We start from the raw sequence: 25,640 nt of genomic DNA, 5'->3' as shown, positions 1-25,640 counted from the left end.
TTTCTCTTTTTCTCTTTTTTTTTGGGGGGGGGCAGAGTCTCATGAAGCCCACAGGAGAATAACCTTGACCTCCCGCTCCTCCTGCCTCCACACTGCTGGGCGTGCTGGGGTGACTGTGTGCGCCACTGGCCAGATCCCTGCGGGGGCGGGGCGGTCGCTTCACCCACCAGTACTTGGGCCTCCCAGTGGGAAGGGCGCATGTGTTGTTAACGAAGGTCGTCTTGACTGCATGGCTGCTGCCTGACGCGCTCCTAGGCTTTTAGGGTTCTGTGGCCAGTACTAGGCGAGCTCTGGGGGTGTAAGGCATCTCCCATGGCGACCACTTAGCTTCTCTCCAGTGTATTCTTTGAATCTCACTGGGTCCTGTTCTGCGACAGGGTCTCTGTGACTGCAGCCTCCCGCGAGGGAAGCCCAGGGGTCCACTGACCCTGCAGAGTGGGGCCAGGAGGGGGGTACTGTGGGTGAGGCTGGCTGTGTCCTCCAGAGCGCCTGCCTTTCCCTCCAACAGAGCAGCGAGTCCGTCACCCTCGACCTGTTGACCTACACAGACCTGGAGTCCCTGCGGAGCCGCAAGTTGGGGGGCCGTCCGGGTGCCTTGGCCCCCAGGTCCGCCCAGCTCAACTCCAAGCGCTACCTGATCCTCATCTACTCGGTGGAGTTTGACAGGTGTGCTCCCGCCCAGGGGTGGGAGGAGCCGTGGTCTCTGGTGGGGGGGGGGTGTGCTAACTGTGAAGTCCTTGGGGTCTATATCATTTCCTATCGTGCTTGGCTGCAAAGAGCAGAGCAGCCGTGATCTGTACTAGTCTGTTTATATATTTATTTAATTTTGGGGTTTTTGAGGTAGGGTCTCATTGTATCCCAGGCTGACCTGCAATTCGCTGGGTAACATTCTCAGGCTGGTCTCAAACTCTGCCTCTCAAGTGCTGAGCTTAAAGGCATGTATCGCCATGCCCAGCTGGGTTTATTTATTTATTTATTAAATATTTTTATTTTATTTATCTTTTTATTTTTATTTTGTTTTTTTGAGGTAGGGTCTCACTGTAGCTCAGGCTGACCTGGAATTCACTATTTGGTCTCAGGGTGGCCTCAAACTCATGGCGATCCTCCTCCCTTTGCCTCCCTAGTGCTGGCTCTTGAATGATCTCGTAAATTTTTTTTTTTTTCAAGGTAGGGTCTCACTCTAGCTCATAATGACCTGGGATTTACTATGTTGTCTCAGGCTGGCCTTGAACCCATGGTGATCCTCCTACATCTGCCTCCTGAGTGCTGGGATTAAAGGCGTGAGCCACCACACTCGGTCTATTTTTTAATTTATTTTATTTTTTTTTTTATTTATTAGAGAGAGAGAGAGAAAGAAAGAAAGAGAGGGAAAGAAGCAGGTAGAGAATGGGTGGGCCAGGACCTCCAGCTGCTGCAAATGAACTCCCAATGCCTGTGCCACCGTGTGCATATGGCTTATGTGGGTCTTGGGGAACCAAACCTGGGTCCTTTGGCTTTTCAGACAATTGCCCTAACCACTAACCCATCCCTCCAGCCGTAAATGTTTATATTAACTAATTAATTTATTCACAAGCAGGGGGGAGGGAGGGAAAATGGACACACCAGGGCCTCCAGCTGTTGCAAACAAACTCCAGATGCAGGCACCACTGTGCATCTGGCTTGACGTGGGTCCTGGGAATCAAACCTGGGGCATTTGGTTTTGTAGGCAAGTGCCTTAAGTGCTGACCCATCTCTCCAGCCCCTTATTTATTTATCTGTTTGCGGTACTGAACATTGAACTCCGGGCCTCTTGCGTGCTAGACAAGTCCTCTGTCACTGAGCTCCATCCCAGCCCCAGGAGTGGCTCTTGGGTAGCTGGATGACAGTGTCTGCCCTGCCTCCTGGATCCTGCAGTGGGAAGTTATCACACCTGGGGTGGGGTGGGGTGGGGGTCAGTTCACAAAGCTTCCCTCAGCCCAGGTGTCACTCAGGCCCAGCCAACCAGAATCAACTGGTGTGGAGTCAGGGTTCGCATGAGCAGCGTGTGACAAGACACTTAGCCGAGATTGCCCCAGGACAGTCGGTCCCTGTGACCTCATAATCCCAGAACCAGAGGCTCCTGGACCTGAATGACTGGCACAGCGGGCGTGTGGAGCTCGCGTGGCCTGCAGTCGCGGGTAGAATGTGAGCTTTGCGTGGAGTAGTGACGCGCGCCTGTAGTCCCAGCTCTCAGGAGGCCGAGGCAGGATGATGGGGAGCTCAGAGTCACCTGTGCTATGGAGTGAGTTGTTTGCTCAAAACACACTGGGGCTGGAGAGATAGCTTGGTGGTTAAGGCACTTGCCTGCAGAGCCTAAGGATCCAGGTTCAATTCTCCAGAACCCACGTAAGCCAGATGTACATGGTGGCACATGCATGTAGAGTTGGTTTGCTGTGGCATGCCCATTCTCCCTCTCTCTCTCTTTCTAATATATAAATCAAGATAAAATATTAAGTCAGGTGTGGTGGTGCACACCATTAACCCCAGCACTTGGGAGGTAGAGGTAGGAGGATCGTCATGAGTTCAAGGCCAGCCTGAGACTACATAGTGAATTCCAGGTCAGCTTAGTGGTTAAGGCACTTGCCTGCAAAGCCAAATACCCAGGTTTGATTCCCCAGTACCCACATAAAGCCAGATGCACAAGGTGGAGCATGTGTCTGGAGTTCATTTGCAATGGATGGAGGCCCTCATGCACCCATTCTCTCTCTTCCTCTCTCTTTCTCCCTCTTTCTCTAATAAATTAAAAAAGAAAGAAAGCATGCCTTTAGTTCCAGCATTTGGGAGGTGCAGGTAGGAGGATTGACATGAGTTCGGGGCCACCCTGGGACTGCATGCTGAATCCCAAGTCAGACTGGGCTACAGTGAAACCCTACCTCGAAAACCAAAACGAAAGAAAGAAAGAAAGAAAGAAAGAAAGAAGGAAGGAAGGAAGGAAGGAAGGAAGGAAGGAAGGAAGGAAGGAAGGAAGAAAGGAAGGAAGGAAAGAAAGAAAAAGACTTGTAAAACAAGAACATGGGCATTGGGGAATATGTTTTTTGGTTGTCTTTTGGCTCTGAGAGCCTGTTCTGCTCCCCCTCCTCAGGATTCACTACCCGCTGCCCCTCCCGTACCAGGGCAAACCAGACCCCGTGGTCCTGCAGGGCATCATCCGCACACTGAAGGAGGAGCTGGGCCGCCTGCGGGGGCTGGACCGTGGCCAGAACCCCCGAGACACGAGGGAGACAGAGATTTGGCACCTGCGGGAGCAGTGAGTCTGGGTGGGGAGGTGGGTGTGCTCCCATTACCCTGGGTCTGTGTCCTGGTCTTGGGGATGCCGCCCTCCCTCACTGGCCCTCTTCCTTCTGAGCCCCCCCCCCCTTTTGTCAGCAGTGCTGGCCGCTCCTGCTCTGGCATAGCAGTGAGTGACAGTCTGGCTGTGCCCTCTGGGACTCCCAGGCCAGCGCAGGCGACGGACTGCCTGCGTGCTTGCATGCTGGGACAGTGAGGGCCCAGAGTGGGTGGGGCTGGGGGTCCCAGCAGGGTTACCAGCTCAGCCTGGTAGGCAGGGGTGCTGCCTCCAGAGATCACCGTGTTACCTGGAAAGACGGGCTGTACTGCTTTTTGCCAACACCGCTTTGCACTGACCCGTCCCCTGCCCCGTGTGTGCCCAGCCCAGCGTGGGTGGACGCTAGTCAGTAACCATGTGGGGGTATCAGCAGAAAGAGCTGGGGTGAGGGCGAGGCAGGAAGGAGAGCTGTAGCCGGGACCTGATAGGTCTTGAGAGGTGGTCAGGTGAAGAACTTGGGGATCAGTGTTCTAGGCAGAGGGAACAGCATGTGGGAAGACCTGGAGAGAGTGTGTGGTCAGAACAAGGGGACTGGGCCTGGGAGAACGTGAGGGCTTCTTACGTGTGTATGGACACCTCTGTGTTCAGCAAGCTGTGAGCAAGATGAATCCGCACCTGACTGCACTTGGAGGGGCCAGGTCTTTGGGGAGGACTAGTTTGAAATATATATAGGTTTTTTTTTAGGGTAGTGTCTCACTCTAGCCCAGGCTGACCTGGAATTCACTATGTGGTCTCTGGATGGTCTGGAACTCATGGTAATCTTCCTACCTCCACTGGGATTAAAGGCATGTGCCTGAATTTATTTTTTGGGGAGTTGTTTCGAGGTAGAGTTTCACTCTAGCCCAGGCTGACCTGGAATTCACTATGTGGTCTCAGGGTGGCTTCAAACTTAAAGCAATTCTCCTACCTCTGCCTCCTGAGTGCTGGGATTTCAGGCATGTGCTACCACGCTCGGCTATTACTTTCTTTTGTTTTTGAGCTAAGGTCTTGCTGTAGCCCAGGCTGAACTGGAATTCAGTATGTAGTCTCAGAGTCTCAGGGTGGCCTTGAACTCATGGCAGTCCTCCCAACCGTGCCTTCTGAGTGCTGGGATTAAAGGCGTGCACAACTATTCCAGACTATTATATTTTTTATTTTTTTTTAAATTATTTATTTATTTATTTAAGAGCAACAGACACAGAGAGAAAGACAGATAGAGGGAGAGAAAGAGAATGGGCGCGCCAGGGCTTCCAGCCTCTGCAAACGAACTCCAGACGCGTGCGCCCCCTTGTGCATCTGGCTAACGTGGGACCTGGGGAACCGAGCCTCGAACCGGGGTCCTTAGGCTTCACAGGCAAGCGCTTAACCGCTAAGCCATCTGTCCAGCCCAAGAAAAAACTTTTAAAAGGAATATATATGTATGTATGTGTGTTATTGCATATAGTGCAATTGTAGCAAGCCGAATGGACGGGATGTTTTTTTTAGAGAGAGAGAGAGAGAGAGAGAGAGAGAGAGAGAGAGAGTGTGTGTGTGTGTGTGTGTGTGTGGGGAGAGGGGGAGAGATGCCAGGGCCTCCAGCCACTGTGATCAGACTCCAGATGTGTGTGCGCACGTGACACCTGTCACACTCGTGTGACCTTGTGTGTGTGGCTTACGTGGGACCTGGAGCATAGCATGAGTGCTTAGGCGTGGCAGGCAGGTGCCTAACAGCTGAGCCACCTCTCCAGCCCTGCTGTGAATTTTATCATTAAGGTCTTATGTACTCTAGGATGGGCCTTAAACTGGCTATGTAGCTGAGGCTGACCTTGAACTTACGTCCTGCAGCCCACACCTCCTGCAGGAGTACCGGTGTGTAGCCTCGTGAGTGGTTTAGGTGGCACTGAGGGCCAAGTGCGGGGCTTTGTGCGTGCACTCTGCCAAGTTACATCCCAGTCTCAGCAGTTAACAAAAAACAATTTTGCCAATAATTGATGTTTATTGAGCAGTTAACTGCATGACCGGGACCTTGCTGAATATTCCATAGGTGACTTCATTTTATCCCCCTCACAGCTGTCCCAAGGGGCAAACTGCTGTCATTCCCATGTTCCAGAAGCCCAGAGAAGCTCAGGGCCTTTCCCCAGGGCACACCTGGAATCGGGCCAGTCTAGACTTTGGATCAGGGAGCGCTTCTGCTCTGTTGGCTAAGGCAGACTGAGTGCCAGGTACAGTCGGGGAGGACTGCACCCCCCCCAGGGAGGGGCGCTTACCGATGCGGGACCCATGGCCATGCTCTGCCGGGCCCAGGTGGAGGATGGCCAGGGCCGGAGCACGAAAAGCTTAATTTGCTGTGAGGTCTCCAGGATCTACCCTGAGGCAGGCTGGTAGGAGGTGTGTGCACTTCCCTGATGGGCCACAAGGTGGCACCTTCTACCTTTAGGACGGGACCACGGACTACAGAGCTGGCTTGAGCTCCCTCAGTGACCAGATCCTACAGCTCAGCTCAGCTGGCCTTGAGCTATTATTCCGGCCTCTGGGTGTAAGCACCACCATGACCACCTCCAGCCGGCCTCCATACAGAGAGCCCACAGGAGAAAAACTGTCCCCGAGGTGGCAATCCAGTCAGAAAGCAGACGGTCAAGTTGACAGGTGTCAAGTCGGCCGGGGCCTGGGCTAGGAAGGACATATAGGAGAGTCTACGTCATCTGGGCAGGCAGGCTTCCTGGAGTGAGTGGAGATCAAGTTGGTAGGAAGGAAGAACATTCTGGAAGGAGAGAGCCACAGTGGCAAAAGAACAGGCTGGCTGGAGCCCTGTGGGGTTGAGGGGGGTGGGAGGAGGGAAGGGGAGAAGTCGTAGGCCTAGCGGGAAGGTCCTTGGGGAGCTGGGTCCCCTAGCTGGGAACGTTTTATTAGGAGAATATCCAGGCACACAGGAGAGTGCGCAGTGATGCTCACGTGCGGGTCCGCTGGCTTCAGTGGTAACTCAGCCTCTTTTCCTCCTCTTTGAGCATCTTTGTGCCCTCCCGGGAACCAAAACCTAGGTATCATTATCTCTTCCAAAAACACTTACACATATGTCCTTAATGTGTACAAACACTGAGAAACAGCTGTGCCACACCTGTAACACCAGTACTTGGAAGGTGGTGGTAGAGGATTGTGAATTTGACGCCAGCTTGAGCTACATAGTCAGACCATTTCTCAAGAGACCAAGAACTGGTAATACGGCCTAGCTGTGGAGCATGTGCCTACAATTCAGAGTGAGGGGCTGGGGGCGTGGCTCAGAGGTAGAGCACTTGTCTAGATCCACAATGAGGGGCTGGGGGCGTGGCTCAGAGGTAGAGCACTTGTCTAGAACCCACAGTGAGGGGCTGGGGCGTGGCTCAGAGGTAGAGCACTTGTCTAGGATCCACAGTGAGGGGCTGGGGGCGTGGCTCAGAGGTAGAGCACTTGTCTAGATCCACAGTGAGGGGCTGGGGGCGTGGCTCAGAGGTAGAGCACTTGTCTAGGATCCACAGTGAGGGGCTGGGGGCGTGGCTCAGAGGTAGAGCACTTGTCTAGATCCACAGTGAGGGGCTGGGGGCGTGGCTCAGAGGTAGAGCACTTGTCTAGATCCACAGTGAGGGGCTGGGGGCATGGCTCAGAGGTAGAGCACTTGTCTAGATCCACAGTGAGGGGCTGGGGGCGTGGCTCAGAGGTAGAGCACTTGTCTAGAATCCACAGTGAGGGGCTGGGGGCGTGGCTCAGAGGTAGAGCACTTGTCTAGAGTCCACAGTGAGGGGCTGGGGGCGTGGCTCAGAGGTAGAGCACTTGTCTAGGATCCACAGTGAGGGGCTGGGGATGTGGCTCAGAGGTAGAGCACTTGTCTAGAGTCCACAGTGAGGGGCTGGGGGCGTGGCTCAGAGGTAGAGCACTTGTCTAGGATCCACAGTGAGGGGCTGGGGGCGTGGCTCAGAGGTAGAGCACTTGTCTAGATCCACAGTGAGGGGCTGGGGGCGTGGCTCAGAGGTAGAGCACTTGTCTAGATCCACAGTGAGGAGCTGGGGGCGTGGCTCAGAGGTAGAGCACTTGTCTAGGATCCACAGTGAAGGGCTGGGGGCGTGGCTCAGAGGTAGAGCACTTGTCTAGAATCCACAGTGAGGGGCTGGGGTCGTGGCTCAGAGGCAGAGCACTTGTCTAGAGTCCACAGTGAGGGGCTGGGGGCGTGGCTCAGAGGTAGAGCACTTGTCTAGAGTCCACAGTGAGGGGCTGGGGGCGTGACTCAGAGGTAGAGCACTTGTCTAGGATCCACAGTGAGGGGCTGGGGGCGTGGCTCAGAGGTAGAGCACTTGTCTAGATCCACAGTGAGGGGCTGGGGGCGTGGCTCAGAGGTAGAGCACTTGTCTAGGATCCACAGTGAGGGGCTGGGGGCGTGGCTCAGAGGTAGAGCACTTGTCTAGATCCACAGTGAGGGGCTGGGGGCGTGGCTCAGAGGTAGAGCACTTGTCTAGAACCACAGTGAGGGGCTGTGGGCGTGGCTCAGATGTAGAGCCCTTGTCTAGAGTCCACAGTGAGGGGCTGGGGGCGTGGCTCAGAGGTAGAGCACTTGTCTAGAACCCACAGTGAGGGCCTGGGGGCGTGGCTCAGAGGTAGAGCACTTGTCTAGAGTCCACAGTGAGGGGCTGGGGGCGTGGCTCAGAGGTAGAGCACTTGTCTAGAGTCCACAGTGAGGGGCTGGGGGCGTGGCTCAGAGGTAGAGCACATGTCTAGATCCACAGTGAGGGGCTGGGAACATGGCTCTGCTGTAGAACTCTTCCCTGGCATACCAAAGGCCCTGAGTTACTTTCCCAACACTGGGAAATAAAGAGCAGCCCTTCTCTCAATTGTCTCTACACCCAACACTAGTAAATTGTAGTTCTGTAATTTTATCTGCTACTCTGTGTGAGTATGTTCACACTTCTCTATCTCACCAGTATCTTCTGTTGCTGTTTGAAGTAGTATCCAAATACTTCTGATTACTGCTGTTTGTTAATGTGTTTCTCTTTAAAAAAATTTTTTTGTTTATTTATTTATTTGAGAGAGACAGAGAGAGAGAGAGAGAGAGAGAGAGAGAGAGAGAATGGGCACGCCAGGTCCTCCGGCCACTGCAAACGAATTCCAGACACGTGCGCCCCCTTGTGCATCTGGCTAATGTGGGTCCTGGGGAATCGAGCCTCGAACCGGGGTCCTTAGGCCTCACAGGCAAGCACTTAACTGCTAAGCCATCTCTCCAGCCCTCTTTTTTAATTTTAATTACTTGAGAGTGACACGGGCGGGGGGGGGGGGAGGGAGAGAGAGAGAGAGGGAGGGGAGGGAGAATGGGCACGCCAGGGCCTCCAGCCACTGCAGACTCCAGATGCAGGCACCACTTTGTGCATCTGGCTTACGTTAGTCCTTGGGTATGGAGCCTCAATCCTGGGTCCTTAGGTTTCACAGGCAAGCCCTTAACTGCTAAGCCATCTCTGCAGCCCAATGTGTTTTTAAGTAGCTTTTGTTTTCAAGGTGGGGTTTCACTGTAGCTCAGGGTCTCCTGGAATTCACTATGTAGTCTCAGGGTGGCCTCGAACTCACAGCAGTCCTCTTACCTCTGCCTCCCAAGTGCTGGGATTAATGGTGTGAGCCACCACACCCGGCTTGTTTTTTCCACTGACTCAATATACTGTACTTTGCGTAAGTATTCAGTGGACATTGGTAATTTTCAGTTTGGTTATCTCATACACATGCATGCGTGCACACACATCCACACACACTGCTTCAGAAGCTTGCATCTGGGTGTATCCAGCCCTCTGTTAGGCTGTACGAGATAATACCAACCCAACCATTCAAAGGGGTCATCTCATTTTGGGCTATCTCTTTGAGATTTGTTTTTTATGTTTGTTTGTTTGTTTTTCGATGTAGGGTCTCACTCTAGTCCAGGCTGACCTGGAAGTCACTGTGTAGTCTCAGTGTGGCCTTGAACTCAAAGTGATCCTCCTACCTCTGCCTCCCGAGTGCTGAGATTAAAGGCGTGCGCCACCATGCCCAGCTCTTTGTATGTTTTTTAGAGATAGTATCTCTCATCCAGGCTGACCTGGAATTCACTTTGTAGTCCCAGGTTGGCCTTGAACCCACATAGATCCTCCTGCCTCTGCCTGTAAAGTGCTGGGGTGAAGGTGTGTGCCACCAAGCCTAGTTCTCTTTGAGATTCTTTTTTGAGGTAGGATCTCACTCTAGCCTACACTCACTAGGACTTAAACTCACAGTGATCCTCCTACCTCTGCCTTCCAAGTGCTGGGTTTAAAGATGTGTGCCACCACACCTTGCGTCTTTTTTTAAAATTAATTAATTTATTTATTTGAGAGCAACAGACACAGAGAGAAAGACAGATAGAGGGAGAGAGAGAGAATGGGCACGCCAGGGCTTCCAGCCTCTGCAAACAAACTCCAGACGCGTGCGCCCCCTTGTGCATCTGGCTAACGTGGACCTGGGGAACCAAGCCTCGAACTGGGGTCCTTAGGCTTCACAGGCAAGCGCTTAACCGCTAAGCCTCTCCAGCCCACCTTGCGTCTTTTTGAGATTACAAAATTATTATTTATTAAAGGGGGGGGGGAAATGGTTGTGCCAGGGCCTTCAGCCACTACAGATAAACTCCAGACCCATCTATTACTTTGTACATCTGGCTTTATATGGGTACTGAGGAATTGAACCCCAGCAGTCAGATTGCAAGTAAGTGCCTTTAACTACTGAGCTCTCTCTCCAGCCCTCTTTGAGATTTTGTAAAAAATATTTATTTATATGAGGAAAGAGGAAGAGGGAGGGAGGAAGGAAGACAGACAGAGAGACAGAGACAGAGAGACAGAGAGAGAGAGAGAGAAAGAGAGAGAGAGAGAGAGAGAGAGAGAATGGGCATGCCAGGACCTCCAGTCACTCAGATGAAATCCAGATGCATGCATCCCCTTGTGCATTTGGCTTATGTGGGACCTAGAGAATAGAGCTGGAATCCTTTGGCTGTGCAGGCAAATGCCTTAACCGCTAAGCTACTACTGAGCTCTCTCTCCAGCCCTGAGATCTTTCTTTCTTTCTTTCTTTTTTTTTTTTTTAGTTTTTTTAGTTTTTTTAAAAAGAGATACACTCAAGATGACTTAAAAATTTTATTTGTTTATATGTTTGTTTATTTGAGAGAGGGAGGGAAGGGAGGGGGAGAGAAAGAGAGAGAGGGAGAACGAATGCACACCAGGGCCTCCAGCTGTTGCAAACAAACTCCAGATGCATGTGCCTCCTTGTGCATCTTGCTCACATGGGTCCTGGGGAATCGAACCATGGTCCTTTGACTTTGCAGGCAAGCAGCTCAACTGCTAAGCCATCTCTTCAGCCCTGAGTAGTGTCTTTTGATGAACAGAGGTTCTTTTCTCGTGTGGGTTAACTTCTACTTTTCAGGAGACTTGTTTATGTTCAGCTGGTGTTTTCATCAGCACTCCAACCTTTGAACAGAGCATATCTCTGGGTTTATTTGATGAGTAAATAATGTTCCATTTTTTATTTTTATTTTTATTGTTTCGTTTTTCAAGGTAGGGTCTCACTGTAGTCCAGGCTGACCTGGGATTCACTATGTAGTCTCAGGGTGGCCTCGAACTCACAGTGATCCTCTTACCTCTGCCTCTTGAGTGCTGGGATTAAAGGTGTGCACCACCACGCCCAGCTCTTTATTTTTATTTATTTATTTATTTGAGAACAGCAGAAAAAGAGAGGGGGCCACTGCAAACAAACTCCAGATACATGCGCCCCCTTGTGCGTGTGGCTTACATGGGTTCTGGGGAATCGAGCCTTGAACTGGGGTCCTTAGGCTTCACAGGCAAGTGGTTAACCACTAAGCCATGTCTCCAGCCCCCACGTTACATTGTTTGTGCATATGTGGCCTGTGTATGCGTGTTTGTATGTATGTGGGAGCACATGACCTGTGGAGGGCAGAGGGCAGCGCTGAGCATCTTCCTCAGTAGTTCGCCACCTTTTATTATCATCGTGTTTCCTGAGACAGGACCTCCCACTGAAACTGGAGTTCACAAGTCTGGTCATTCTTTTGTGTTTACTTGCCCAGTGCTGGGGTTTCAGGTGCGCTCCCCCACGCCCGGCTTCTGCGTGACTGTTGGGGTCCGAACTCTGGTCCTCATAGTGCACAGCAAGCGCTTCACCACTGAGCCGCCTCCCCAGCCCCTGGTCCCGTTAAACACTATTTATTTACTTTTGTTTATTTGAGAGAGAGAGAAATGGGTGCACTCGGCCCTCTAGCCACTCCAAGTGTACTCCACATGCACACCCCACCTCATGCCTCCAGTGCACGTGGGTTCTGGAGAATAGAACCTGGGTCCTTCGGCTTTGCAGGCAAGCGCCTTAACTGCTAAGCCATCTCTCCAGCCTTTATTCCGGTTTTTATTAGTTTTCTCCTCCTAATCTTTAGAGACTTTAAAAAATTTTTATTTATTTGTGGGGGCATGGGAGAGAGGGAGGAAGGGAGCGAATGGACACACCAGGGCCTCTAGCTGCTGCAAAAGAACTCCAGATGGATGTGCCACCTTGTGCATCTTGCATACATGGGTACTGGTGAATTGAACCTGGGTCCTTAGGCTTCACAGGCAAACTCCTTAACCACTAAGCCATGTTTCCAGCCTGGGGCTTAAAAAAACAATTTTTTTTCTTTGGTCTTTCGAGGTAGGGTCTCACTCTAGCCCAGGCTGACCTGGAATTTACTACATAGTCTCAGGCTGGCCTCAAACTCACAGTGAAACCTCCTACCTCTGCCTCTCAATTGCTAGGATTAAAGACATGCACCACCATGCTTGGCTCTTAAAAGTATTTCTTTATTTGCAAGCAAAGAGAGAGAGAAGTGAGACAGACAGACAGAACAGGTGTGGCAGGGCCTCCAGCCACTGCAAATGAACTCCAGACACAGGCGTACCCCTTTGTGCATCTTGCGCTTATGTGGGCACTGGGGAATCGAACCTGGGTCATTAGGCTTTACAGGCAAGCGCCTTAACAACTGAGCTATCTCTACAGCTCCCTTTTTGATTTTATAACTATCTTTTTCTGGTGGTGACAAATAGTAGTTTTCAGGGATAGTAACAAAATAATCAGTTTGTTTTACTGTAAATAATAACCAATTTAATTTTTTTATGAGAGAGAATTGGTGCACCAGGGTCTCCAGCCTTTGCAATTGAACTCTAGACATGTGTGCCACCTTACGGGCATGTGCACAACCTTGCGCCTGGCTTATGCGAGACCTGAGAGTTGAACTTGGGTCCTTAGGCTTTGCAGGCAAGCGCCTTAACCACTAAATCATATCTACAGCCCCAATGTGATTATTATAAGAGTTGGGAATAAAGGTGACGATGTCTGTGCAGACCACTTTAGTCCTCAGGCAGTGCCCCCTTGCTGCCACACTGTGTAGTCACACCACACGGTGCTCCAACACTGTACCAACTCTGATATCGAGTGAGTTCTTTTTATGCCAGTTTTCTTCTAGCTAGCCAAGCTTGCCCATAGTCCCAGCTATGTGGGAAGCTGAGACAGGAGGGCCACTGGAAGCAGGAGGTAAACACTAGCCCAGGAAACACAGTGAGTCTCTGCCTCTACAGAAAATATTTTTATAATTTCTGATTCCAGATTCAGAGCTAGAAAATGTGGTTTTGTTCAGAGACGCCTCAGTTTACCTCTGTGTTCCTCCCTTCTCATTTTATTCATTCATTTATTTTTATTTTTCTTGAGGTAGGGGCTCACTCTACCTCAGGTTGACCTGGAACTCACTCTGTAGTGCCAGGCTGGCCTTGAACTCAGTGATCCTCCTACCTTTGTCTCCCAAATGCTGGAATTAAAGGCATGTGCCACCACGCCTGTCAGTCATTACATATGTAATTTTTATTTTTTTCGAGATAGGATCTTGCTGTAGCCCAGGCTGACCTGGAATTCACTATGTCGTCTCAGGTTGGCCTCAAACTCACAGTGATCCTCCTACCTGTTCTTCCCGAGGGCTGGGATTAAAGGCCTGTGTATGTATGTATTTTAATGCATACACATATTGTAGTTGCTTACTTTTACAAAAGGGACTTCCTTAATATATTGTTCTGTGCCATTTAGTGTTTATTTGAGAGAGAGAGAGAGAATGTGCGCCCCAGGGCCCCTAGCCCCTGCAGACAAACTCCAGATGCATGCACCACTTTATTTTTTATTTTATTTTATTTTATTTTTTTTTCAGAAGCAACTTATGGTTTATTTCTTGCTGTCAGTTTTGAAGGGACGTCTCATCATGGTGGGGCAAGCATGGCAGAGGCAGACAGCCAGGCATCACACACTTCAAAGAGACACAGTCCATTATGAATGGTCAGGCCATCACATCACAGGTAGTTGGAAAGCAGACAGTGCGAGTCAAATGTGGTAAGTGAGGCTGGGCTGTAACACTCCAAGGCCTGCCCCCAGTAAGGCTCTGTCCCCCAAAGACTCCACAATTTTCCCATGCAGCACCATCAAATGGGGATCAAGTATTCAAATGTGAGGCCATGGGGGGACATTTTACATTCAAACCACTAAAATGCCTTCCAATGAAAACCTCAGAATGTTGGAGATTCCGGATCCATGGGATATCTGCCAAGGAAAGCTACAGGCTGCACAGCCAGATGGCTGGAGCTACCCAGACCACTGGGACCCAAATGATTCCAACACAAGCCCCAAATGCCAGATATGGAGCTGTAAGATTTGCTGTGGCATGCACCACTTTATCCATCTGCCCGACCTGGGTATTGGGTCCTTGGGCTTCGCAGGCAAGCGTCTTAACCGCTAAGCCGTCTCTGCAGCCTGTTCTGTGCCGTTTAAACCTCTGTCTCCTAGTGTCCTGCAGACGGCAGAGCGTCCACCACCGTCTTTCAGGACTGTGTGGGTCTCCTCTGAGTGCACAACCACAACAGAAATTCGCCTCCTTTTGTTAAGGGACACTTAGGTTTCCTTCTTAAAAAGCTTCATGTTGTTTCCTTTTTAAAACATATTTATCAGGCTGGAGAGATGGCTTAGCAGCTAAGTGCTTGCCTGTCAAGCCTAAGGACCCCGGTTTGAGGCTCGATTCCCCAGGACCCTCGATAGCCAGATTCGCGTCTGGAGGCCCTTTGCAGTGGCTGGAGGCCTTGGTGTGCCCATTCTCTATCTATCTGCCTCTTTCTCTCTCTGTCACTCTCAAATAAATACAAAAACAAACAAACAAAAACATATTTATTTGAGAAAGAGGGGGGTCGAGAGAGAATGGACACAGCAGGGCCTCCAGCCACTGCAGACGAACTCCAGATGCATGGACCCCCTGTGCATCCGGTTTACATGCGCCCTGGAGGATCGAACTGGGATCCATTGGCTTTGCAGGCGAACACCTTAACCGCTAAACCATTTCTCCAGTCCTTCATGTTATTTTCTTCAGGGTCTTGTTGAGCGCAGTTTCTAGTAAAAGGAGACCCTGAGATCTGGCTGGGAAGGGTGGGTGAGGAGGAGAGCACCAGGATCAGGCCTGGCTTTCATGGGGTGCTCAGACCAATGACCTCTTTTAGAATCAGAAGATACGAGACTCTGTTCCCATTCCTTATCTCCTACCTGGAAAAACGCGTCTTTGCTGTGGGATGGGTGAAGGCTGTGTGTGTGTGTGGCCATGTCTTTGTGGTGGGATGGGTGAAGGTACTGTATTGTGTATGTATTTCCATGTTATCACTGTAGGATGGATGAAGGTTGTGTGTGTGTGTGGCCAGCCTTTGCGTTGGGATGGATGAAGGTAGTGTGTGTGTGTATGTGTGTGTGTGGTCAGTCTGCGGTGGGATGGTGAAGGTAGTGAGTGTGTGGTCAGTGGGCGGTGGATGGTGAAGGTAGTGAGTGTGGTCAGTGGGCGGTGGATGGTGAAGGTAGTGTGTGGTCAGTGTGCGGTGGATGGTGAAGGTAGTGTGTGGTCAGTGTGCGGTGGATGGTGAAGGTAGTGAGTGTGGTCAGTGGGTGGTGGATGGTGAAGGTAGTGAGTGTGGTCAGTGGGCGGTGGATGGTGAAGGTAGTGAGTGTGGTCAGTGGGCGGTGGATGGTGAAGGTAGTGTGTGGTCAGTGTGCGGTGCATGGTGAAGGTAGTGAGTGTGGTCAGTGGGCGGTGGATGGTGAAGGTAGTGAGTGTGGTCAGTGGGCGGTGGATGGTGAAGGTAGTGAGTGTGTGGTCAGTGGGCGGTGGATGATGAGGGTAGTGAGTGTGTGGTCAGTGTGCGGTGGGATGGTGACGGTAGTGAGTGTGTGGTCAGTGGACGGTGGATGGTGAAGGTAGGGAGTGTGTGGTCAGTGTGCGGTGGATGGTGAAGGTAGGGAGTGTGTGGTCAGTGTGCGGTGGATGGTGAAGGTAGTGAGTGTGGTCAGTGTGCGGTGGGATGGTGACGGTAGTGAGTGTGTGGTCAGTGGACGGTGGATGGTGAAGGTAGGGAGTGTGTGGTCAGTGTGCGGTGGATGGTGAAGGTAGTGAGTGTGGTCAGTGTGCGGTGGGATGGTGACGGTAGTGAGTGTGTGGTCAGTGTGCGGTGGATGGTGACGGTAGTGAGTGTGTGGTCAGTGTGCGGTGGATGGTGAAGGTAGTGAGTGTGTGGTCAGTGTGCGGTGGATGGTGAAGGTAGGGAGTGTGTGGTCAGTGGGCGGTGGATGGGTGAAGGCAGTGTGGGGTCTGGGCAAGCTCCCCCACCCCGTGAGGAGCGGGAGGGTGGACCGAGCCGCTGTCCCCTCCTCCCGCAGGGTGTCCCGCCTGGCGGCGGAGAAGCGCGAGCTTGAGGCGCAGCTGGGCCGCTCGCGGGAGGAGGCGCTGGCCGGCAGGGCGGCGCGCCAGGAGGCCGAGGCGCTGCGCGGGCTGGTGCGGAGCTTGGAGCTGGAGCTGCGGCAGGAGCGCGGCCTGGGCTCGCGAGGGGTGGCCCGCCGCGGCCAGGACTGCCGCCGCCTGGCCAAGGAGGTGAGGCGGGCGGCGGCGGGGCGGCGGGGGGGGTGGTGTCGGGGGGTGGGTGTCGGGTCCCCGGCGGGGCTGGACCCTGCGGCCTTCTGCCCGCAGCTCGAGGAGGCGAAGGCGTCGGAGCGCAGCCTACGCGCGCGGCTGAAGACGCTGAGCGGCGAGCTGGCGCTGTGCAAGCGGGGGTGAGGCCGCTGGGCCGGAGGGGCGTCTGCAGCGGGCCGGGCAGGGAGCTGGGCGGGGCTCGGGGTCTGGCCTGGGGCGCAGCCGGGGAAAGGGGGGTCTGCGGGCTGCTGTCCGCAGGCCTTGCCTGGCCTGGGTGGAGGGACATTGGGAAGGGCTCCCGCGGAGCTGTGTCCGGCGCAGGTGTCAGTGGGCAGGGCGTGACAAACGGGGTTTGGAGTGGGGAGCTGGACTCGGGGAGCGGCGGCGCATTGGGAAGGGAATATGTGGGAGTTGGGGGTGGGCTTGAGGGTTCAGAGCAGCGCAGTTGGCACCAACACTGGGGTTTTCCTGGCCAGTAGGAAACTAACAGCGGGTCCTGTGCCCGCAGGAGACGGGCGCTGCCAATGGGCCCGGCCCCGGCCCGGGAAGACCGGGCTTCGTCGTCCCGCGAGCGCTCCACGTCTCGTGGCCGCGGTGCCACCCGATCCTCGTCGCGGGAGAGCGGCCGTGGGGTCCGGGGCCGAGGCCGACCCGCCCGTCCGTCACCCTCGCCCTCAGGTCTGTGCCCTTCTGCCCTGCCTTGGATGCGGAACAAGCTCGCCTGGGAGGCCGGGTGGTGACCCCAGCCTCCTCCCCACACTGTCCTAGGTGGCCGCGCACCCCGTTTCGATCCTACAGCCTTTGTGAAAGCCAAGGAGAAGAAGCAGAGAGAGATCAGGGTGAAGTCAGTGCCTCTCCCCTGCCCTCACCCCTGCTGGGTACCTGGTCCCTCTCCGTGCCAGCCTGTCTCCCTGTCACTTGACCCCAATCTGGTTTCTTCCCTTCAGGCCTTGTTCCTCCCTCTGCCCATCTCTGCCCCCCCATCCTCCCGCCCATCCCTGGCCCTCCTCCCGCCCCCGCCCCTCACCTGCTGTGCTGGTCTCTCCATCCCCGTGGGCTGTGTCCCCAGTGACCCCCGGTGGGTCACCACGGGGCGGGCTCCTCCGTTTCCCAGGCAGCAGCAGCAGCGCCACCGGTTGGGCAGTGGAGGAAGCGGGGACGGCCCTTCCGTCTCCTGGTCTCGGCAGACCCGGCCTCCAGCCGCTGTGACCGGCCGAGGGGACGCCGCGAGCGGCTCCCGGCACCGCAGCTCCTCGGGTAAGCGGGGCGGGCGGGCGGCGCGGGGGGCGGGCGGCGGGCGGCGGCGCTCACTCGCCGTCTCCCCCAGTGGACAGCTTCCGCAGCCGCTGCTCGTCGGCCAGCTCCTGCAGCGAGTTCGAGGACTTCTCCGAGTCGCTGTCCAGAGGGTAAACGTGGACCGCGGGAAGGGCCGTCTCGGAAGGGTGCCGTGGAGACCGGAACCGCCCCTTGGAGGGGCGACTAGAGGACAGAGGCCGAGGGTCTCTACCCGAGCCAGGCCAGTGGGAGGCACAAAGACCCCTCCTGTGCTCTCTCCGCAGCCCCCGCCGCGGCCGCGGGAAGCCGCCCAGCCCCTCGCCCTGGAGCGGGTCCAGCCCGGTGAGTGTCTCCCACGCCTGGAGGAGCCACGGCCAGCTGGGCGGCGATTCTGTCCGGGGGGCAGGTTCGAGTCTGCAGTGACTCCGGGAGGGAGGCGGGCGTCCCAGGCCACAGGTCTGTGCCCAGGCAGGAACGCGGGCGGGGGGGGGGGGCAGTTTGCGGTTGAAGGCTGACCCCTCGAATTACCAGCTCTTCAGAACCGGTCCCCGCCCCGCCCGTCCTACCGCAGGGGCGAGCAGCCCATTCACTCTGACCTGCCAGGGCTCTTCACTCCAGCACCCCTCTTTTAACCCCCCAGAAATCCACTCCCCAGGAACGCCCCAGTCATCAGAGGCGCCTGGCCAGTTCTGGAGGCTGGGTCCCTATGAAAGGTGAGTTTGGGGTCCTCCCCGGTTGATAGCGAATTGGCTGGGGGCTCCTTCCGCTTCTGCCTCCTCACCGCCCCCCCTCGCCTCCCCCTGGCTCCCAGAGTGCAGCTCCGACTACCGGGGCGCCGACATGGCCGACATAGACGCCCGCCTGAAGGCCTTGCAGGAGTACATGAACCGCCTGGACACGCAGTCGTGACCTCGGAGAGGTGGCACCTCCACTTGTGGGTGTGGTGGGGGCAGGACCCCACCCATGCCCAGCTCCTCGGGCTCCTGAGGTCCCTCAGGTGTATGCATTTTGTAAATAAACATGTTTATTCTTGGGACCCTCAGCTTATGACTGAAGAGTGGGGGTGAAGGGGAGAAACGAGATGGGACATAATTAGGACCGGTGGCATTTCTGGCTGAGGTGGTCCTGGGAAAACTCCCACATGCCAGTGGAAGGGGGAGGGGCACTGAGGGAGCTGTGGGGTACGGAATGCATGTCTCGCAGCATGGCCCATTGCCCGGGAGGACCCCTGAGCTACTGTGGGTGACATCCGGCCAGCGTGGTGCTGATTCCCGGGCTCTGACCTGAGACCTCTGGGTTCTGAGCTGTGATGTTGCCCCTGAGCTGGGACCTCTGGGGTCTTGGTTCAGGGTCAGGGCCTCTGGGTTATTCCCAGCAGCAAGGATGGAGGCCAGGAGGAGTGGGCGCTGGGGTCCTGTGGGGGAGGGGAGCTAAGGGTGGGCAGTAGTTAGGGCTGCACCTTTATTGGAGGACCGGGTAGCAGGAGGGAGGACGGTTGGGGCGGAGGCGGAGGCGGGAACCATTTCTGGAGCCATATCGCGGCGTTGCGTTGCCGAGCCTCACTCGCGGTAGTGCGGCCAACTCTGAATGGCTTCGTAGAGCTGGTCTCCTGGGGAGAGCGTCTGCTGCACGTCGCGGTGTCCCTTCACCTCATACTTGGGTCTCAGGAACCCCCGAGCCACGCCACAGTCCAGCAGGTTCAAGGCAGCCTGGAGGGCGCGTTTTGGAGGCACCCTCTCTGTGGGAGGGGGCACACGCAGAAGTTAGACTGGGGCCTCCCCAGAGGGCACAGCTAGTGAGGTAGGGTGGCGGGTAAACAGAGCTTCTAGCAGGTCTTAACCATCCTGTGTCCCAGTTCCCTGGACATTTGTGGTGAGAAAGTCAGGGTTCCTGATTCCGTAGGCCGTGTGGGAGGTGAAGCTGGAAGGGCGCCCGGCACGGGGAAGCCTTCAGCCAGAGCTGGTTGTCTGAATTGCCTGGCCCTGGCCCTGGCCCTCCTACCTCCATTAATGAGGTGACATCTAGATGGCGCTTCCTGTGTGTCAAAGAGCACTTTTTGAGACAGGTGCTCACTATGGAGCTGAAGTTGGCCTTGAACTCACTATGTGGTCCAGCCTGGGTTTGAACTCAGGGTTCTCTTGCCTCCACCTGGTGAGTGCTGAGATTACAGCTGGCACCAGGCACCATCCTGCCTTTCTTTTGTTTGTTATTTTGGTTTTCTTTTTTCAAGGTAGAGTTTCAATCTAGCCCAGGCTGATCTGCAATTCACTATGTAGTTCAGGCCAGCCTCAAATTCACAGCAATCCTCCAACCTCTGCCTCCAAAGTGCAGGAATTAAAGGCGTGTGTCACCATGCTGGGCTTTTTTTTTTTTTTTTTTTTTTTTTTTTTTTTGTGGTAGGGTCTCACTCCAGCTTAGGCTGGACCTGGAATTCACTATGTAGTCTCATGGTGGTCTCAAACTCAGGACAATCCACCTACCTTTGCCTCTTGAGTGCTGGAATTACACCATACCTGACTTTTTAAACAAATTTTTTGCTATTTTAATGAGAATGCGTGAGAGAGAGATGGGGGGAGAGAGAGAGTGGCCTGCCAGGGCCTCAGCCACTACAGTTGAACTCCAGATGCTCCTAGTGGGCATGTGGGCATGTAAGACCATGCGTTTGGCTTATGTGGGGTCAAACATGGGTCCTTAGGCTTTGCAGGCAAGTGCCTTAAACACAAAGACCCTGGCTTGCTTTTTTTTTTTTTTTTTTGCTGTTTTGAAGTGGGGTCTTGCTCTAGCTGACCTGGAATTCACTGTGTAATCTCAGGGTGGCCTTGAACTCATGGTGATCCTCCTACCTCTGCCTCCCCAGTGCTGGGATTAAAGGCGTACGTCACCATGCCCGGGTTTTTTGTTTGTTTTTTTTTTTTTAATTTTTTTTTTTTAATTTATTTGAGAGTGACAGACACAGAGAGAAGGACAGATAGAGGGAGAGAGAGAGAATGGGCGCGCCAGGGCTTCCAGCCTCTGCAAACGAACTCCAGACGCGTGCGCCCCCTTGTGCATCTGGCTAACGTGGGACCTGGGGAACCGAGCCTCGAACCGGGGTCCTTAGGCTTCACAGGCAAGCGCTTAACCGCTAAGCCATCTCTCCAGCCCCTGTTTGTTTTGTTTTTGAGTTGGGCTCTTACTCTAGCACAGGCTGCTGTGGGATTTACTCTGTAGTTCCAGGCTGGCCTTGAAATCAGGAGGATCCTCCTGCCTGTGCCTCCCAAGTCTCTTTTTTTTTTTTTTTCCTTTTAAGCAGGGTCTCAACTCTAGCTCAGGCCATCCTCACTTTGTAGCCCAACCTGGCCTTGAACTCTTGGTGATCGTCCTGTTTTAGCCTTCCAAGAGTACTGGGATTAAAGGCATGCGCCACCACACCCAGCAAAGTTACTATAGATCAACTGGGGATCGAACACTGCTTCCCTCCCATCAGCTCCTGGACATTCAGCACTCACCCATGTAGTTGCCCATGAAGGTGATGCCAATAGATATGGGGTTCCAGGTGGGACCTGTGTGGGCACCCTTGATGTTCCAGCCACGACCTTCATACACATTCCCGTCCTCTCCAATCAGGAAGCTGTTTGGAGGGGGCAGGGTTTGATGAGAACAGGTGGTCTTCCCAGTGAGGACCCCTCCCCCCAAAACTCAGCAGTGCTCCTTTCCTGCCATTGCAGGTAGAGTTTCCCCACATCTCTTCTTCCTTCATTCCCCACAATTCATAACATTTACTGTCCCTGGCACGTTCCTAGCACACCTCTGTGCCTACCTTTTTCTCCTTTTTCTGGCAGCAGGAGAGCCACTGCCACCCCTGTCTTACACAAAATCAGAGGGGGTGGAGTCAGTCCCCAAGGTTGCACAGCAGTCCCACCCCTGGTTCCCTTCTGTCTCCCTCCCTTCCTTCCTCTCTCCCTCTCTCTCATGTGCTCCCACAAACAGTCGTCCTCCCCAGTGCTGAGATGCAGACAGTCCAGTCCCCAGAGCCCCCTCCCTGGCCCTCAGAAGTCCGCCCTTGCTCCTCTGCCTCTGGCCCATGGAGGCCTCTCAGGATCCAGGACTCGAGGATGTGAGTGAGTTCCTTCCATCCACTTCACTCCAACACGTTTTTGACTGAATGCATCTCCCTGGGCACCTTGGAGTTACACTGGGGTGGGGTGGGGTGGGGTGGGGTGGGGATCTCACCCCCTGCCCCCCATGACACACAGAATCCTGGAACTTCTTAAGCCAGCTCACTGCCCGCCTTGAGGCCTGGCAGTTGTTTGGGGAAGAAGCATCAGGCAGGTGACTTTCCTGCTACATTCCTGGCAGCTGGCCCAGGTCGGGGGGGGGGGGGGGGGGGGGGGGGAGGGGCTTCCTGTGTTTTTCACCTTGCAGGCATCTAAACCTCGGCCAACCTGGCCAGGTGGGGACAGTCAAGAGCTCAAAGGACAGGCAAGGAAACTGAGGCTTGGAGCAAAAATAAGAAGGGCACACCCAGAATATTGGACCCTGAACCCCACAGTGTGAGAGCAAACAGGTCTGCTACTTCCTAAGGCCATTTAGAGCAGATGCTGTGGGCCTGGGCTTAGGACTGGAGCTCCTGACCCCTTGCATCTGACCTTGAAGTTGGAGCCTTTGAATAATAAGATCTTGAGCAGGAAGGGCCAGGGACATCCTTGAGGTTTCTGTCAGTGGGGATTGACAGTACAGACTGGCGAGGCCTGGGGCCTCCATTTCCAGTAAATTGTGCAGGTTGCTTACCTTGGCCCGGAGAACACACAGAGCTCCTATGTCCCCACTGTCTTTGAACAGAGGCCCGTGTGAGGGACTCTGTGACTCTGAACAAGGGACCTGTCCTGCCCTCATTCCCTGTGGTTAGTTCACTGCAGCCAGAGGGTGAGTCTCCAAGAACCCGAGCCAGCCTGTGCCCTCACAGCCTAGAACCTTCTGTGGGTCCCATCTTACCACGAGGTACTCCCGGCTGGCCCTGCGGTCATTCACACTGCTGCCCCAGTTCTGTCCAGCGGCCCCATCTGTCAGACTCGCTCCTGGCATTCGCCCTGTGGGGTCTCCTACTGCAGTCTGTCCCCCCCCCACCCCCGCCGAGTCACCTCAAAGTCGCAGCCTCCAGGAGGCCTTCCCTCACCTTAAGGGCCTGACTTCTGAGGGTTACCCTCAATCACCTGCAACCCCACCCCCAACCCCGCTCCTGTTAAGACAGGTTTTTTTTGTTTTTGTTTTTGTTTTGGTTTTTCGAGGTAGGGTCTCACTATGGTCCAGGCTGACCTGGAATTTACTATGTAATTTCAGGATGGCCTGGAACTCACAGCAGTCCTCCTACCTCTGCTTCCCAAGGGCTGGGATTAAAGGCGTGCACCACGACGCCCGGCAAGACTTTTTTTTTTTTTAAGAAGAATTATTTATTAGAGGAGGAGGAAAGGAGAGGATGGGCGTGCCAGGTCCTCCAGCCACTGCAAACAAACTCAGACGCATGTGCCACCATGTGCATCTGGTTTATGTGGGACCTGGAGAATCGAAACTGGGTCCTTAGGCTTTGCAGATAAGAGCCTTAACTACTAAAGCCATCTCTCTAGCCATTTAAGACAGGGTTTTGCTCTAAGCTCAGCCTGGCCTCAGCCTGTAACCTCTGTTGGGGTTACACAGGTGAGCCAGTATGCATGACTCCATCCTGCCTCCGTCATCCATCTAAACTCCCCTCCAAATCTGCCTCTGCCGCTGCTTGCTGCTGGTCTTTGAGCACATAGGGCTGGAGTGGCAGTTTCCAGCAGTGTCCCCAGTCCTGGCACCTAGTAGGTGCCTGGTGGCAATGGCAATGACCCATGCATTTTTTTTGGGGGGGCTCCTATGCCATGCTAGGCAGTATCATAGATCTGAACGGTGTGGGGGGGGGGCGGTTATAATCCCATCGCCCTGTGCCGAGGAGGAGTGGACAGGACCCGTCCATGCTGTCTCGGGCAGCAGTGCACCCGTTGCTCAGGTGGGGACCTGGAGGTGGGCTCAGTCAAGTCTGGCTCCATCCTGACAAGGCAACCCCCTAAAGCCTGTTACCCTAGGAAAAGACCCAATCTAAGGAGGTGGAGGATGTTCCCCACCCCACCAGGAGAGTTAGGACGAGCCGCAGGGGACTGGAGGGATGGCTTAGCAGTTAAAGCGTTTGTCTGCAAGGGCAAAGGACCTAGGTTCGATTCCCACGTAAGCCAGATGCACAAGGGGGCGCATGCATTCGTTTGCAGTGGCTGGAGCCCTGGCACGCCCATTCTCTTTTTCCCTCTTTCTCTCTTGTCAAATAAATAATAATAAAAGAATACCTTCATTCTCCCCCACCAAGAAAACGAGCCGCCCCCCGCCCCGCCCCCCCCCCACTCACTTGTAGCCCACGTCGCACCAGCCCAGCGTCTGCTGGTGGTAGTGCTGCACGATGCGGGCCTGCTGCTGGCAGGAGGCCGGGCTGTGGCAGGGGCTGCCCGCCGTGTGCGAGACCACCACGTAGCGGAGCGGGTGCTGGAGGCGCTGCGAGCACCCGGGCGCCCGCGCCTGCCACGCGCTGCGGGCCACGACGGGGCTGCAGCACGCGCCCAGCCCGAGCAGGGCCAGAAGCGCGCCGGCCGCCGCGGCCAAGGAGGTGGACATGCCGGGTGGGGGTGCGCCGCGCCCCACCCCGGGCCTGCGGACTTTTCTCTGCGGGGACCGGAGGGACGGAGGGGCCCTCGGGTTTGCTTCAGCCCCGGGCCCGGCTTCCTGCTGCCTCCTCTGCAGGGCAAAGGCGGGAACAGGACGTGGTGCGGGTTGTGGTTGGAGCTTGGGTTAGGCGGGGAGCCGAGGTCAGGAAAGGGGCACGCCCGATTCTTGCCAACCTTTCTCTCCTCTCAGTGGGACACGGTGTCATCTTCCAGGAAGTTGCACAGGAGGGAGAGGCCCCGGTCTTAGCACATATCCTCCTTCCCTTAGTCTCAGGAAGAGTCCTTTATGGGGGAATATATATACATAAACACACACACACACACACACACACACACACGCACGTGTAAATTTTGAAGCAGAGAGAGAATGGGCGTGCCAAGACCTCCAGCCACAGCAAACGAACTCTAGATGCATGCGCCCCCTTGTACATCTGGCTAACGTGGGTCCTGGAACATCGAACCTTGATCCCTTGGTTTTGCAGGCAAACATCTTAACTTCTAAGCCATCTCTCCAGCCCGTGTTTACAAACCTTTTTTTTTTTTTTTTTTTGAGGTAGGGTCTTACTTTAGCCCGGGTTCACCTGGAATTCACTCTGTAATCTCAGGCTGGCCTCAAACTCACAGCGATCCTCCTAGCTCTGCCTCCTAAGCCCTGAGATTAAAGGCGTGTGCCACCACGCCCACCTACAAAACTTTTAACAGGACAGTCTTGATAGTTTTTTTGTACCTGCAAATGAACATTTATGAGTTCAACAACCGTTTCATTGTATGTTTACCCATTAATCTTACGGGCAGATTTAACTAATTTACTGATAGCTAAGGATGTCTCTTACCATTTCAAAACACCAGTATTTCAGCTTGCTTGTGGAAGCACGGTTACCTCCATGTTCACTTTCTTGAATGCTAGTGATGATGCGTGTCTAGGTGACTGCAGCTGACACACTCGGGAAGGAAGTCTTGGCATTGCTGTAGCATTTAATTCAGATGTAAAATTGTAACATATCCCCTCAGAACATACTGCGGACTTATTTGGTACTAATTCACTGTAGGTAGGCACCTCATATAAGATAAATAAAAACAGACAAAGTCACTGCCTTTGAAAAAGAAAAAGACACTGGGCATGGTGGCACACATCTGTAATCCCAGCACTTGAGAGACAGAGGTAGGAGAATTGCTGTGAGTTCAAGGCCACCCTGAGAATACATAGTGAATTCCAGGTCAGCCTGGTCTAGAGTGAGACCCTACCTTGAAAAGGAAAAAAAAAAAAAGACAGGAAAGGGCACTTTGTCAGCAAGGAAGGCAGAATATATTGCACAGCTGCAAAGATGTCGCAGCC

The 25,640-nt window shown here is 54.2% G+C and overlaps 2 protein-coding genes across 2 annotated transcripts in view; one reads left to right on the top strand and one right to left on the bottom strand.

The window, feature by feature from the left end:
- Nucleotides 1-18,628, top strand: part of Ccdc61 (coiled-coil domain containing 61) — a 30,090-nt gene extending 11,462 nt beyond the window's left edge. The window contains exons 4-14 of the mRNA XM_045133558.1: nucleotides 509-666; nucleotides 3,101-3,265; nucleotides 16,070-16,280; nucleotides 16,377-16,459; nucleotides 16,828-16,997; nucleotides 17,088-17,163; nucleotides 17,434-17,576; nucleotides 17,647-17,725; nucleotides 17,879-17,936; nucleotides 18,235-18,307; nucleotides 18,406-18,628. Coding sequence (XP_044989493.1) covers nucleotides 509-666; nucleotides 3,101-3,265; nucleotides 16,070-16,280; nucleotides 16,377-16,459; nucleotides 16,828-16,997; nucleotides 17,088-17,163; nucleotides 17,434-17,576; nucleotides 17,647-17,725; nucleotides 17,879-17,936; nucleotides 18,235-18,307; nucleotides 18,406-18,503 — 1,314 coding nt within the window. The 3' untranslated portion in view covers nucleotides 18,504-18,628. The remainder of the gene's footprint in view (nucleotides 1-508; nucleotides 667-3,100; nucleotides 3,266-16,069; nucleotides 16,281-16,376; nucleotides 16,460-16,827; nucleotides 16,998-17,087; nucleotides 17,164-17,433; nucleotides 17,577-17,646; nucleotides 17,726-17,878; nucleotides 17,937-18,234; nucleotides 18,308-18,405) is intronic.
- Pglyrp1 (peptidoglycan recognition protein 1) lies at nucleotides 18,599-25,190 on the bottom strand. Its single transcript, XM_045134198.1, has 4 exons — nucleotides 25,185-25,190; nucleotides 23,992-24,374; nucleotides 21,083-21,204; nucleotides 18,599-19,332 (listed from the first exon to the last, which is right to left on the bottom strand). Exons 1-4 carry the CDS (start codon nucleotides 25,188-25,190, stop codon nucleotides 19,154-19,156), a joined length of 690 nt encoding a protein of 229 aa, XP_044990133.1. The 3' UTR covers nucleotides 18,599-19,153.
- Nucleotides 25,191-25,640: the final 450 nt, after the last annotated feature.

Source organism: Jaculus jaculus, chromosome 14, assembly GCF_020740685.1.
Source record: "Jaculus jaculus isolate mJacJac1 chromosome 14, mJacJac1.mat.Y.cur, whole genome shotgun sequence".
Taxonomy (NCBI): Eukaryota; Metazoa; Chordata; class Mammalia; order Rodentia; family Dipodidae; genus Jaculus; species Jaculus jaculus.
Note: the sequence above shows the minus strand (reverse complement) of the source record. Positions and strands in the feature narration are given on the sequence as shown.